Raw genomic sequence first — 16291 nt, 5'->3', positions numbered from 1 at the left:
TCACTTCAAAGGCAGTTCTTTTTAATCTTCCCTTCCTTTTCTTCCTGCTTCAGCCTTTCATATTGCCTCTTCCTTCCCGGGGGGTTAAAACCTGCTCCCAAATACACACCTCACGTAAGAGAGAGCGTGACAGGGAGCAAAGGCAGATCTGTCACCCTGCATTGCTGCCCAGCTGTCCCTCACACCTGAACCCTGCTTTCCCCAGGATACCTCGGTCCCTCTCTACAGAAACAAGAGAAAAAAGAAGCTGAGTCGCCACTTTCCCTGGCAGCTAGCAATACACTGTGCAATAGCAATACTGTTTGGAGTTTCCAATCAAGTTGAATTGGATGGAGGGAGAGCTACCAAAAACATTTATTAGGAAAAACAACCCCAAAACCCCAGAGTTTCAGTCTCTCTGTCACATCAAGTTATTCATGATTTCCACCCACTTTGCTAAGTGCTTTCAACTAAAAATTGAATGACAATCTACAGGGAAGGGTTCTTACCAGCCTCGTCTTTTGTCTAAAGGATATTTGCCCCAGACGAGAGAGAGTCAAGTCCTTCCTCTAGCCAAGAGGATTCAAAGGCTTTCCTCTCTCCTTTCAAACATTAGTGCTATTAATCCAGTTTACTGATGCTGCCTTGGTCTCTCCCACAGACAGTGTGCGAGTGATGTACGCCAATAAGACATGAAACCAGGCTGAAGCCAGCGGCGCTGCACCTCCTCTCCCTGCTGCAGCTGGTTGAGCAGGGAAGCCAGACGGTTCTCTCGTCCTCTGGCCCAGCTTCAGTACAAACATTTTACAGAAAAAAGGAAAGTTTCCATCTACAGAAAGTACTCTAACCACCGGCCTGTGCACCAAAGGACTGGCAATTCTTTCTGTTGATTTTTTCAAGAACACCTATGTGATCTGCTGCCATGAAAAGTACTTCAGAAGAAAACAAATTTTTGTTTTCAGGGAAGGAATATTTCATTTGACCTTCCCAAATCTATAAGAAAAATCTTTCATTTTTCTTTCGAAATGAAAAACACGTTAGATGAAGATGTGTATCACCAAACAAGCATTTGTGGTTACTTGGTTCGGTTGCCAAACAAACAAACAAAATATTTTATTCACCCGACCCTGCAAGCAAAGACAAATGTTTCCTGACATATGAAAGCCAGAAAGCAAACCTGCTTCAATCCAGGTCAATGGATTAGAAGTATAATTCTAGAATTAGAAAAATAAGAGCTAGTATACAAATCTGAAGTAATTAGAAGTAAGTTTGTTTTTAAAAAAAAAAAATCAATCTTAATAATATGGTTAAAGAGAACCATAAACCCCTTAAATTCTACTTTAAAATACGCTAGCAGTAAGAGTTGAGTAGAAGAGAGAGCTAGATATTAAATGAGTGCTAAAACCCGCTCCTTTTTATCCCTGAATAAAACACAAGAAAACAATACTCAGTTGAAAAGCTTTCTAAATAATTTGTTTCAACATAACACAAAAAAATCCTCATTTTTCAGATGCTTACACTTAATTTTAAGACACTACTCATAACTTTCATTTTTATTTCCACTTCTAACAAGAAATCAAGATGACAATACAATGTATACTGTTAAACTATGTCACACTGTGGTTTGTTTAGTTTGGTTTCTTTACTCATTTTCTACCCAGCTCAGGGTTGTCTGATGATTTGTGAGCATTTTTTCTGAAGGAAAAAACCCAATAAAGTCCCAAAACTGGGCCCTGCAAATGCCGTAATTCTGCACTGAGTTAGGTGCCTGTTGTTCAAAGAAATAACTAGAAGCCAAGAGAGCTTATAGCTCACAGATTATACCAATAGACATTTTATCCTAGAATAGTTAGGAAAAGCAGCTAAGTCACAAACCAGCTATGCTTTCAGAGTCAAATCCCCAAACTATGCATTACATAATAAACTCCCAGAGAAAAAACATACCAGAAAATATGGTTTCCTGTCTCACTTTCCATTTTCAAAGCATTCCACTCGCATGAAATACTTAACCCTCACACCCTACAAGAAATAATTAATGAATAAAACCCTCTTAGCATCTTTGCCTCATGTTTCTTTTTCATGAGATGCCATGAGAACATGGAGTGGGGCTAATGCTGAAAATGAAAGGACTCCTGGGTACGGACTACTAAGTCAACAAAAATGCTGTCAGGAGTGGAACAAGATCTGTGTCTTAGTCTCTTGTTTCCTTGAGATCACTGGGTTTGATTTTTAAGCATCCTTGCTTCTTTCTTGCAACAGGGAAATGTACTGATCGTCTCCTTTCTACTGACTAGGAAAGGAAAAGTCACGAAATCAGTGCCCTTAGACCCCACAGCCTTTCTCTGTGTACCCTTAATACCTGGGTGGTGACTAGTGACTAGAGAAAGGGCCAAGTGACAGCTGGAGAAACCTATGTTGCTGAATCATACTTATGCTCAAAGTTTATTTAATCTTCTGTTTAAGGTCTGAGCGCATCTTTGGCAACATATCTGGATGCTTGCAAGCATCAAGTGTGATCTAGCAAACTAGATGGTATGGCCAGCCTTCCTAGTCCTAAGAACCTCACACCAGCATCCTCATATAGCTTGAAGACATTTATACAAGACAGTTAAAGAGAAACCCCAGAGATCATTCAACAGGACAGGGATGACAAGAGCTCTCACGAATCACACCTTGGTAACACAAGGGATTTCACTGTGGGAGCTGCCACAAGGGGCCCTTTCAGACACTCACCATCTATATAAGCCCAAATGTACAGGCGAGTGGGTATTAACAGACAATTCACGTAGGACTTCCTGCAAGGAGCTCAGCAGCTCCATCCATCTCCACCCCTACCGACACCTTTCAGCCCCTCTGCTCCAGGCATCCTGGCAACCCGCTCTCCATGGTGGATTATGAACCAAACAAACTGAATGTAACTACCTTGCTCTTTACAAGGTTCACACGACATTTTATACTGACAGCTAATGCATTACCTTTTCCACAGAGGTCAGCTCCTGTGTTTTCCTCCCAACACACGGCTATTAAGAATGTTTAACAACAATCCTTCACTTACTCATAAGCTTTTAGTGCATACCGATTCTTCCTCCACTTCAATGCATGAGTGACTTGAACTTCTATCTTATTTTCCAACTGCAATTCCACTGGGTGGTTTCCATCTGCTTACGGTACCCACACTCAGTCTAAAAAAACCAAACCAAACCAAACCAAACCAAACCCAGCACATAATCCACACTACAAAAGTTCTTTGCTATCAGAGCCAGGAACAGGTCACATCAGAATCAGTTTAGAGAAACTGAATTTGTGGTCTAACTTATATCACCACTAAGCCAAGGAAACCACAATCAATGAGATTACATTTGACTGAAGTTTCTTGGCAACAGCTGCATGAAAAACGTTAGGGCTACTCCTTCGTTTTCTCATATCTTTCAGAAACCAGTGGGTACTGCCACTTTTGCAGATCTTGTGCATTCTGCTGGCAACCTACACAGTGGTCATTTGTGAAAGTTGCTTGAGTGCCACTCATATTTTGTCAGTGAAGTTAAGGAGATCAGCTACATTGCAAGTTACTTGCTGCACTCATCTTCCCTGATTCTCTTGAACTGCAGGAGAAATGGACCGTTTCAAATTGATCAAACCCTCAACATTCTCTCTTCACTATTTCATTCAACTCCAGTTTAGCCTCTGGTCACAGAGAGAAAACTGCACCCTTCAAAAAAATTAGTATCTGACAAGTCACAGATGGTCACTGGGAAATGGATACAACAGTATGAAAGAATTATTCACCTGCTAAATGGGCTGTTAAACGTAACTACTTCCACAATAAAACACCACCAAGACATAAGTGCAAATAAATAAATTTAACTGTGGGTACTCACTAAGGAGAGTGATTATACAGTAACTATTTACCCACAGTGAAATGCATTATATCTAAGAAGGTAATAAAATTTGAGTCGTGTAAAAATCTGCTTTTGCTAATTATGATCCTAAATGCCTACAGAACACACTTGGCTTCATCATCATCACTTGTAAAAGTCATGCGTCATCTCATACTTACTCAGTACAGACCAGGTTTAGACTTTCTTAATACTACGTAGGTAGTATTTATGTAAGAAAACTGTCAGGACCAGATTTATTTCAGTAAAAGGCGGCCAAATATAGCTTTATAGGACAGGAAAGGAAACCAATACATTAACATCACAAATAGCAAGGTGTAGAAATTAAAGATTTGTTTAAGGCAGGAAACAAGCATCTTCACAGTGAAACTAATTTCTGTGAACACCAGTTAAACTTTGGTTCAAACCAAAGCCATTTCCATTGCAGACTAAAATAGCTAACTTTACAAACTTCCCCAGTCAACCCTCCTGAGAATCACTGCTAACCTTCAAATATACCTCTTTGAGCAGTTAATTCCAAAAAGTTTCAAGGATGCTTCCTCAAAAAAGTTTTTACTGAACTTCAAAACAACTGGTCTCTGATATTCTTGACTTTTTTTTCTTTTTAAACAAACAAGGCAAATCGATCTACTTAGGCAGCAAATTCAACCCATAACTAGGTGAACACTTGGAAAGAGCACTGCTGTAAGATATTTCAACTGAATGCAGGAACCACTGCAAGTTGTTGCTTTGCTACAGCAGGAAGTAAAGATCATGGGTGGAAGAAAGGCCTTCCTCTGCATCACATTCTAATAAAAATGAGGATTTCAGAAAGTATACAGTCTTGTCATCCATTCAGTTGATTGTTTCCAGAAACAAAACTAGCTGAAATTGTTCTGTAAAGATTGCTGCAATTTAATTGCTCTCAAACTGAACACTTCACAAAAAAAAAAAAACCCAAAACAAACCACACAACACACCATATAAAAACCCCCCACACCACACACAAACACCACCACTCCAGTGCGTAAAAGAATCCTTAACAATCCAATTACTTACATGTTACTGCAGTAGTAGTTAGAAGACGACTGATGCACCAGCCACTTTGATAACACCCGATGAATGCTTATGACGCTATGTCTGAAGCTGTACGTGGCATCTCTTAGATGAAGATACCACAGCCTCTGTCCCTATTCATAAGTAGCAAGAAGTCACTCACATCACACTTTACATACCTCTAGCAGCACAAGAAGGGTAGCACTTTTCAAAAATGTCAGACTAATGCACGTAATAGCAAGCCATAGGGGCCACTTCTGGTTGTCAAAATAAATAAAAAAAATAACTCTAAACTGCAACAGCAAAAAGATTGAAGAGCATTAATCAATAGCCAGTGTACAAATTAGTACCATTACCTGCTGCACACTATCAGAAATCTTAGTTAAGAAAAAAACCACCAAACAAACCACACTATTTTCACAACTGGTTAACTGTTGTGATTTTATGTCAGAAACATGTTGGCTTTGCCTCCTGTGTAGAAAGGATCAAATATATTTGAAAATCTACTTTCTGGAAAATTTTATAAAATCACGAACGGTGTGTCTGAAATATCAGAGTTAATTCAGTTTTATGGGCAACTATCTCAAAAACTCATGGTAGACTTTGTTGTTAAAACTTCTAGATAATTGAAATTTCACTTCCTTCAGAAATTTTTTCCAGTTACACTGCTGTTCCAGTGAGAAAGTTTTTCCCAGTGTTTGACCTGATTTTCCATTACAGATAAGAAATGCTCCAAGTCAGTAAGCTTACAAATAAAAAAAAAAAAAAAAATTAAGTTTCTTTCCTGACATTCTCTTTCTTTCCTAACATTCAAGATAAGAGTCAGAACTTTACTGACTGTTTTTTCATTAAAACCCACTTATAATTTCTGATCCTTCTACCCCTCAGGAAATACCGAAAGTATCTTCTCATCTTTTCATAAAACCTGTTCTTATTTTTCCTTCTTTCCAATTTTACCTACTGTACCACCCTTTCCTAACTATCAAATAGCATATAATATAGCAGGCCAGTGTACTGGTTCTCACCCTCAGTCAATAGCTCCTTTACAACTCTTGTCAACATCTTGAGTTTCATCTTCCTGTATTTCTTTCAATGGCTTTTGTGCTATTTAAAAAAAAAAGTTTTCCTTACCATAGGCAATCCATATCAGCACTTGTCACTGTCTAAGACCAGGCAAAGAGCCAATTATAAACAACATTAGTGTCAGAAATACGTACAAGAACACACTGATGGGTAAAAGTCCAGCGCAGAGAAGGCTTAAGTTACAAGGCTTCTCCTGCCGGCATCCAGTTATTTTGAAAGTAGTTCAAATAACCTTGCAGCAACTATTCACTGCGTGTCCTCCTCAGGGAATCAGCACAGCATAGCTCATACTGATTTCACACCTCAGCTTTGTGTGAATCCTCCTCCTAGGGGTTCAGCTGTCTGTGAGCCAAGGCCTAGTTTTGACACAGAAGAACGGCTTAACCTTGGATGAAACTTCTCAGGAAACTGCCAGCTTGCAAGAAAGCTGTGTGACAATACTTAGACTAGAGCCATGATAGATAAGAACAGTAAATTTGCAGCTAGACATAAGATCCTTGAAACATAGGTTGTTAACAGTTCAAGGACTCAAGAAAAAATAAAAAAACCTGAAAAGTTATGAAAATCTATAGTGGAAAAAAACCACAAGTCAAAATATAGCAACTCGGCAACACTGAGAATCAGTCCATCCAAGAAGCAATACAAGTCAACCTTCCCCAATACTGATGACTGCCAGGCCAGCAATGGTGCCAGGATGGGTGAGGCCACACCTGGAGTACTGTGTCCAGTTCTGGGCTCCTCAGTAGAGGAGCAACATGAACATACTGGAGAGAATCCACCAAAGGGCCACAAGGATGATGAAGGGACTGGAGCACCTCACACAGGAGGAAAGGCTGAGAGAGCTGGGACTGTTCAGCCTGGAGAAGAGAAGGCTCAGGGGGAATCTTAGCAATGTATACAAATACCTGAAGGAAGGGTACAAAAAGGATGGAGCCAGGCTCTTTCTACTGGGGCCCAGTGCCAGGACCAGAGGCAATGGCCACCAACTGAAACACAGGAGGTTGCCTCTGAACATCAGGAAACACTTTTTTCACTGTGAGGGTGACCAAGCACTGGCACAGGTTGCCCAGGGAAGTCGTAGAGTCTCCCTCCTTGGAGATATTCAGGAACCATGTAGACACAGTCCTGGGCAACTGGCTCTAGGTGGCCTTGCTCGAGCAAGGGGGTTGGACCAAATGACCTCCAGAGGTCCTGTCCGACCTCAGCTATTCTGTGTCTCTGTGAACCAGGTGTCTTACCCGGTGGCGGCATGTCAACGCTTTGCCTGGTTGCTTACTAATCCTAGTTATCTACCACACATCTCTGTCAATAAATAACTAATGTAAAAGTTACATATATCTTCCTTTCATAGTCCTTTCGTGCACAGTAAAGTGTGAACAAAGTGACCAAAAGAGAGCATTACAGCTAACTGCATTAGCTTTACCCCATGGGGGCAGTTAGCAGTATCTGGATCTATCTAACAGGATCTATGCTGCTGACCAAGTACACCGAGTAGTTCTTAAAATTCTACTGTTATGAATGCACTGATGGAATAAGAAAGTCTTTGCTCATAACAAAGTCCCTACAAGCTAGGCATTTTATCTTTGTGTGCAAAACCTGGAATACCATCTCCCTTACCAGTCCATGGAATACATTTAAGAATTAATCATCTAAAGACTACTTCTCCAAGAAAATTCTCCTTGCAATCAATTGTATTCAATGTTGCAGTTACATTTATTTTTCAAACTGTTTTGAGTTGACAGGGAAGCATTACATCAGCTTACTCAGGTCTATCTTGTGGCATTGCTTCCTTGGGTCCATAGTTGAACATAGTCCATCTATAAACAAGACTGATAAAATTCCACCCAAAAAAAGATGTTCTTGTATAATCACTTTCATATCATTCTGGGCACTTAAAATAGTTACAGAAGTGAGACAATATTTAATTTAATACAAAGGGATAATAAAATAAAAAAACATTCGTTTAAACATTTTTCTATGCCTTTTTGTGTATACTTTGTTCTAAATCAGCCATTCATTACAAATCCATGTTCAGAGATGAGGTTTTAGTCTCTTGTTTCTAATTATAAGCTGCATCTGGCATTTTAAACTGCAGTTACAAATGCATATGACATTTATGTTGAAGCTTCATCTCCTAGCCCTTCAACAGAGACACACACAAGGTATCTGAGCTTGTGAAGAAAAAGCAACTTTCAAATATAGTTCGCCAGCTTATAGTCCTACAGCAAATTCTTTCTTCTGGAAGATAAGATTGTGATGGATATGAAGAGGAAGGACTGATGCTGTCATTTTTCCCTGTAAGTTGCAAGTGAGCTTTCATGATTTCAAATCAAAACGGACATAAATATTTATTTGGAATCTATCAAAGTTAGCATGGCTGCTTATGTCACAATGAGAAGCGAAATTAAAATTGAAGTTACTCAAGTAGCATTTAATCTAGACAAAAGGGCTTTTCCTACATTCAGAGAAAATTACACGTGCCTTAAAAGTTTCTGCTTGCTTTTTCTATGCTTGTCTATGGCCATCTCCCACACGTAGCGTCAGCCCCAACACATGGGAGCTGACATTGTATTTTATACATCTGCAAAATAACCAAAACCCAAGCTGTAGCACAGCAAGCCTTCTTCCATTTCTTCCACACAAGTGAAGCTGAAGGCTCAGCCCAGACCATTAACGCAAGCTTAAGACTGAAAGCCTTTCTGCAAGTTCAAAAAGAATATATCCAGGCAGTTTACAAGCTGCCTGCAATCCATCACAGGGAACTGGACCCTACTTAAACCACTCTGACAGACAGGCTAGTCCTATTTTCTATTTCCCCTTCCCTTACTCTTCTCCTCTCCTTCATCTATACGCTAATTCCATACAAATAATTTCATAGATTTTCCCCCCCCCTTCATTTCTTTGATCACTATGCAAAGCTGAGCCTATCTGGCCAAATGTCTGGCAAGATCTCCAAGTCATTTTCAATCTTTCTCAGTGAACCTTAATGATCCCATAAAACTTTCACCATAAATTAATAGCCAAGTAAAAGCATCTGCTTATATCTGTTACCAACACGTGATGTACCAAGGCAACATTTGCACCAGGAGTATACAAATGATGTGCAACTCCATCAACTCACAAATGCAATGGTAACAGCAGCAGCGATTAGCATAAAGCCAAATATGACACAGCTGTCTACATTACTTAGCACACTGTTAGCAGTGGGTTATTCATTTGTCCACACTTCCAAGGATTTTACTGGCATTGACATCAAAGTGCCAGCCACTTACAGCCTTCACATAACTGTACAAATATTCTCTTACTACAGACATTTTACAAGGTATTTTTAATTCAACAATCCAATTCTGCATGTATCAGAATATCCAGTTGCTTATTGACAGAATCCTTCTAGATAGCGACTAACATATTAAAAATCCTAGTCCTTCACATTATGCTGAGCCACAGTGACAAGCATTACTAAAGACAATGATCTTGCCTGAAGGCACTGGACAACATAACGCAAGAGGAGAAACTCCCTCAAGTAAACAGACAATCAAAAAAGAGTTAAAATTAATTCCAAATACTGCCCATGTCCAAGCTGCACCCCATAGCCAAATGATTGGCTTTTGCCACCTGTGAGAAGGGTGTCTTGCCCTCTCCAGATGTACAGTGAATGTCTGTCTTGCTGCCTGACGACTGACAATCCATGTAACATTTAGTGATCAATTCACAGTAAATAATTTACTGGAGGAAATTACAGCAGGCAGTAGATTAGGAAAGCATGGATTAAGCACACAGGTGTCATGCCAGAGCAATTCCATAGCTTACAATCCCTTGCACCAAGAAAACTTTTCTTGCCTAGGGCAAATCTGCTTTCCACTTGTCTGCTGTGGGAACTCTAACTCTAAAAAAAAAAAAGTTAGGAAACCCTAACTCTCCGTAACAGCCACTTACAGACTTTGCTGATCCATGAATGACGTTCGTTAGCAAATCCAATGCTGTAGGTGCTCCCCCTGTGTCAGTCATGCATCCATTGAAAATAAATGAGGAATCAAAGTCACATGGATAGCTACAGCAGGAATCACCGCTCTAGCCACAAACATGTTGTTCTGGCTAAGGATCCTCTTAGCACCCCATCCTGCACTCTCTTCAATCAGGCTACCAAAGAAGGTGTCAGCCATTTCATTTCCAACTTTGGAGGGCCCGGGCTAGGAAGGTAGGAAAGGCTAGTGGTAAGAAGATGTCAGGGAGGGGGCATGGACAAGCTAAGGGATGGACACCAGCCAGGAGAAGAAATTCCTCCTGGCCAGACAAGCTCCCATACATAACCAGGCTCGCAATGGAAGGACTTTGTTTTCTCCTGTAACCTAGGGAGAGACCCTGTTGGTGGCGAGACACAGATAACTGCTCAAGCAGCATTTTCCTTGCCCCACACCCCTCTTCCAGCAGCTTGCCTGCCAATACAGAAGGCCCACTCCCCACGGGAACCAGACAGGGGGCTTGGCCACCCCCTCCCCAGGGCCCTGCAACACCAGGCTGCTTTGCACTGGGATGCACTGCAAAGTTCATCTGAACACAACTTCGAAGTGGATCACTTCGATTTCGTTTATGCCTCCATGCGGACCACCTACACCGACCGCACTTAGAGCGGCCGTTATTTCGGCCGACTTTACCTCGCGATTGTCAGTGAGCTAAGACCAACGTAACGCAGCCCGTCAGTGTGAACAGGAGAGCGCCCAGGCGGGTGATGCAGTTTACCCGAGGAACGGATCGGCTGAATTGGGATTAACGTCCCCGCTCCGCAAACCAGCCGGGATGCCCGCGGGGAGAGGGGGGAGCCAGGCGCGCCCTCGCCCGCCATCCCCGCCGCCGCGCTCCGCCGGTCCTCGGGCGCCCCCTGGCGGCTCCGCCCGCGCCCGGCGGACAGGGGGAGCGGCCGCCCTCCGGTGCCCCACCGCCCGGCCCCGGCTCCCTTCCCGCGGCCTCCGGCCTCTCCGCTGCCCTCGGAGGTGTGGGGCAGGTTAATCAAATGAAGAGGCCAACAGGCAGGGGGGTCGGTGCCGGGACTGCGGGCTGCCATATTTAGCGCTAGTCCCGCTTATCAAACCAGTGTCACAGGTTGCCACAAAAACGTTAGTATCAGGCAAATCCCGTAGTTTCTGCGGGCCGCTCCTGGAACTCCCAAAGCAGGTTACTTGGATGCACCCCTTGTATAGTCATTTCCTTAAGGAAACCAACGGGAACTGGGCCATTTACTGCATGAGTTTTCACCTGGTATCTGCGTATCGGAGAGAAAGGGAGAAGTCCTGGTTAAGATTTCCCAGCAAAGCCTGAATTAAGCCACTTGCAATGTTACGTTTCCATTCTTGTCTGACAGTATGTACGATCCCTCTCCTAATTAATTTTTGCAGTTCAGATGGTCTCCAAACACCTGCACTTAAATACAAGTACTGTACTCAGCTGTAGCAGACTTGTCGGTATAGTATTTCTGCACGCTCACAGCTGTGATTCAGCAAAGCACTCAAGCTTATTCACCAAAACACTTGGGCATGTGTTAGTTTTTAAGCATGCACGTAGCTCCCCTTATCTCTGTGTAGCTTTTTCCTAGAGCACAAACGCCACTTTCAAACTTACCTTTCTTTGAGAATCAGGGCTGTTTAAGGACATGCACACCACCTTGAAGAAGAATATGATGTTCCTAAACCAGAGCTCAAAGGCAACTTCACGTTGCGTGTAGTGTTTGCAGCATAAAAGGGCAAGCAGAAGCAAATTAACACAACTTCTTGTTGTTAATTTGCAGTAAACACAGAAACTACCATTGGCTGATTGGTGGGAGACAACATGAGGGTCTTCAGCTACTCAAATCTGAGTTTACACAGAATAAATGCCTCTCACCGCCAACAGCTAGCATCAGTGTTGCATGCAACTGAACCAGCAAAGGACACCTCAGTTCCAAGCACAGACAAAAGCAGAGCTCCTCAGAGCAGCACGCCTCGCTATGCAGAGGTTTTGCTGTCAGGCACCTTGTAAAAAAACGAAAACTATTTAGCCACTCTTTAAAATTGCACGTTGCAGTTTTTAAGAGCAAAAATGGACTTAAACTTTGAGTCACAAACGCTTAAACCCCAAAGTTACCATTTTCACAGCAACCCCAGCACAGCTCTTCATAGGCATGTATTCTTCGTCCTCAAGTTAGAACTTTCTGCTTGCTTAAAGTCACCTTTCCAACGAAGTGCAGTACAGCAGATGATATTAAATTTTAGTTCGGATATTTATGTGAAGTGTTGCTGACTAATGGTTGCATCGGGAACCATAATGCTGACCACTAGCTATCTCACATTCAAATTCCCCACTCTAACAATCCATTAAGAGAGTGTTGTTTTTGCATGGAGTCTACTAGATGATTTTAAAACATTAAAATAGCAAACCTAGGAAAACTATGACAGCATAATAAAATAGCAATGCCTACCAAATACCATGTGCATGCAAAGACAGCAAGCCATATAAAAGAAAAACACTTTTTAAACTTTGAACATTGTCAGCAACCATTGGATGCAATACCTAGAAATATCTGTATTTTATAGCATAATTCAAACAATCTATAGCAAACAAGGGAGACAATCCAGGGAGAATTGCCAGTCTAGAGCTTCTTCCATCTGGCTTCAACTTCGTGCTCTTTCAGACTTCCCAAGTGACTCGGCAAGGCACTTAGTCTCTCCACATCCATGGCACTTTCCTATCCCACCCCTATGAAGACAAATCAGCAATTGTGATATATTAGTGATAGCTGCCATATAAACGTCTCCTGTAAAACAGCACCAAACACAATGCGTACTCCATTAGCTTTTCTGTGTATGGAGAGCTCCAAACTTTAGCATGCTAAGATAATTTTTCTGTCCAAGGTACAAACATTCAATCTTATCAGTAGAATTAGTTCACTGTAATTCACCTCTCTTCAGTATTTTAAACTGGGGTACGTTTAAGTACCCTATTTTAGAAAAATCTCTCCCCAAAGATTAGGAGATGGACAGTTAGGCATGATAGCCCAGCTACACGCTGGCTACTGAGCTACACAAACAGATAATGCTCTTCACGTGCATATTAAGAATTTCTCTTTGAATGTTATTAACAACTTTCCTGAATACTTTTAAGTTCAGTGATACACAATTTCTTTTCTATCCTCCTAGCCCAGGAAAGCTGTTCAGCACATGCCTGAGTTTTTCCATAGACTTATCCTTAAGGATATTAGGTATCCAAGTCTCCAATGTGGCCATGAGGTTAGCAATACCAACACAGCTATCCACAGACACTGAATTTACATGCATGTATTCATACTGGATCGTGGTCTCAGTTTGGGAACACCGGTACTGAAGTACCAAAGCTAACGGAGTTACACTGGTACGCCCTACTTCAGAAACACTACTTGTTCTTTTGTAGCCAAATCCGATTGCCCCAAACATAGCAAATACACCTGCCCCATTAAGGATTATTTTAAGGCTATTTGAAACTTTCCAGTAATGTGCATTTGAACTCCACAGACCGCAATAGAGTGCCTTTTTCTCACTCAAAGAGCTAGATCGATCAGACTTTTGCCACCCCCAAGAACGAACTTGAGAATTACCATCCCAAAGGAGTCTTCTCATATGAAAGTAGTTACAGCACAAAGAAAAAGTGTTGGGTTTTGGTTGTTCCACCCTCCCCAAGTCGGGTCCTATATTGCTGCTATTCAAAGCGCAAGGAAGTTTCCATTTTATTTTACTTACTTTCATACCTTAAAAAAGGCAATTTGACAGCAATGTTTGCAGTTGCAGCAACAAGAAAAGTTCCACAAGTGACTAAAATCTGTAATCTGCTTACTATCAGGTATTTTAGGGACACAAAAAAACCCCAGAACAGCAATAACTGAATAGTCAGCTCACATGTGTGGAAATTGCAACCTGCAAGCTTTTCTGGGAGCATTACTCTGTTTTCTGTAACATTTCTGCATAATCACACCAGAAAGCAAGCTCTTTAGTGGAGAGACTATGATTACACGCATGCCTGTACATCTTCTGTTACAGCTGGGTCCCTGGGTTTTGACTAGGGCTTCTGAGGCTCAACTGCAACACAAGCAATAAGGAATAAAATGCATTCAGGATGAAAACAGTTGACTTTACCTGACACTGCCATCAAAACACATAGAGCATTTCTAGATTTCAATCACTATCTCCAACGGTTGTCACCCATTTCTCTGTTTAACCAACAGGTTTACTCTTCCTTAAGGCAGGTAAAACAGTCCTCCCGCTCCCTTGGACGTGTCAAGCGGAGAGGGCTGACTCCTTAAAGTGGAGCACGGAAACTAATTTGACTTGAAAGTACTTCAGCTGGACCAGTGAAAACAAGACCCACATGCAAAGTTACCTAACTGAGCCCATACTGCACACCTATAGCCAGTTGTGTAACAAACCTCAGGACAATTTTACCGGTCTTAATCAGGCAAAACTCCCTGCTGATTTCCACAAGGGAGTCCTAATCAATCAAAAGCTGCAAGAACTGGATCCGCTTTTCTCCCTTTTAATGAAAAGGCTTATTTTGAGCTACAAGAACATCAGATTATATGAACTCGGCAAGCCTGTAACTCTCGCTTTAACGGCATAAGGAATTTGTCCGGCGTTTAATCTACCAACCACAGAAATTAACCTCATCGGCACTCTGTTTTTGGTAGTGTACAGAAAGAAAAAAAAAAAAAAAAAAAAGCAACCCTAAACTGAGATAAAATAATTTCGCAAATAACAGACCTGTCCTCCGGCTGCGACCTTTGTACGACAGCCAAAAGAAAATATGGCAGGGGCGGCGGTGGGAGACTCACGGGTCTTTCAGCAAACTACGTCACCTTCAGGTAAGCGGGGAAGACCGGCGTCCCCGCTCGGGTTCCTCCCTGAAGTTGCGCCGCTCCCCGCGGCAGCCGGGCAGCTGCCGACCACGGGCGCTGGCGGGAAGACAAGGCACCCGCGATGCCTCCACGGGCGAGCGGAGGGGACCGGCTCCCTCCCCGCCGCCGTGCCCACGACCACGCCGAAACCGCGGCGGGAAGACCCGGGCGGAGGGAGGGAGGGCGGGCGGGCTGCGAGGCGCCCGCTCCACGTGCGCCCCGCTCCGCGCCCGTCACCAACGGCCGCAGCGCCCGGGTGAAGCCTCGCGCCGTAACCAACACCAACCGCCCCGCTCCCCAACTTCCCCTCAGGGGCGCCGCCCGCCCCTACCTGCCTGCCGGCGGCGGGGAGCCCCCTTCGCCCGCACCGGGTCCCTCTCAGCGGCTGGCGGGAGGGCAGGAGCGCTGTCCCTCCGGCAGGGCGAGCCCCATGTGAAGAGGAGCGAGGGAGCCCGGCGGCTCCACCGCCGCCGCCGAGGGGAGGGGACGAAGGGAGGAGGCGGGCGGGCGGGCGCGCCTTGACGCGCCGGGCGCTCCCCCCCGCTCGGAGCCGCCCCGGCCCCGCCGTGTGCCGGAGCCGCCGAGCCCGCGGCAGCGCCCCCTGGCGGCTGCGGCTGGGACGGAGTCTCCCTCGCCCGGCGAGCGCGGGGGTACGAGCCCCGGGGCGCCCAGCCCCGCTCCCGGCCGCCTGCCTTCGCCCACGTCCCGCGGCCGCAGCAGGGGCGACACGGGCCGGCCGCGGCGTGGGGCTAGGGCAGGGCGGGCGCTGGAGGTGCTCCGGGTCGCTCTTGTGCACATCTCTGCCCTCCCAGCCCGGAGCACCGAATTCTTCTCTGGGGCTGTTTCAGCTAACCTCATCACCAGGGGAGGAACTCCCGTTTGCTGGCACTGCTGAGAAGCTGCGAGCAAATAATTAGCTAAATCCAACCGCTATTTCCAGTGAGCCTACTGGTTCCAGTTAGGCATTTGGTTAAATTCGGGCTGTAACGTGCCAGCAACCAGTTCAAATGCATCAGGGCCCACAGGCTGGGGCAGCAGCAGTGCCGGCCTGCGAGAGCAAGCAGGCTTGGCTGCTTGCTGAGGGGCCACCGCTCCTCCTGGCATTAGGGCTCTCGCTGATTCTGCAATGCCTCTCCAGATGTCCTAACAGGGAGAAGGGGTAGGATGGCCCCAACTAAGCAGAAAAGAGTACTTACAGTTAAAGCACAGCACAAGGACTTGGGATACCAGGATTCACTGTTTGACTTTGCCCACCCATGGCAGCCACTCCATTCTTGATCAGCTGTGGCGATGCCAAAGTGTGTTCTTGTGAAAAGTCTGTCTGGCTTCCCAGAAATCCTCAGATTACGCAGAGAGCTGGATACGCACTTGTCAGTTAAACACATGCCTAAATGTTTGTGGGATA

General features: G+C 44.1%; 1 protein-coding gene across 3 annotated transcripts in view; it reads right to left on the bottom strand.

Annotated features, from left to right (window-relative positions):
- CPNE4 (copine 4) overlaps positions 1 to 15360 on the bottom strand; it is a 243640-nt gene extending 228280 nt beyond the window's left edge. Inside the window, exon 1 of one of the 3 annotated variants that reach the window (XM_087769916.1) lies at positions 15222 to 15360. Coding sequence is in view for 1 of the 3 variants with exons in the window: in XM_087769909.1 (XP_087626035.1) it covers positions 14132 to 14144 (13 nt within the window). In the remaining 2 variants the exon portion in view is untranslated. Of the gene's footprint in view, positions 1 to 14131; positions 14234 to 15217 lie in introns of those variants that run through there. The other 2 variants (XM_087769913.1, XM_087769909.1) reach the window with 2 other exon arrangements.
- Between the last annotated feature and the right edge of the window lie 931 nt (positions 15361 to 16291).

The sequence above is a fragment of the Nipponia nippon genome, unplaced genomic scaffold, assembly GCF_047370975.1.
Source record: "Nipponia nippon isolate SJK-2023a ecotype South Korea unplaced genomic scaffold, ASM4737097v1 scaffold_1, whole genome shotgun sequence".
In the NCBI taxonomy this organism is placed as follows: domain Eukaryota; kingdom Metazoa; phylum Chordata; class Aves; order Pelecaniformes; family Threskiornithidae; genus Nipponia; species Nipponia nippon.
Note: the sequence above shows the minus strand (reverse complement) of the source record. Positions and strands in the feature narration are given on the sequence as shown.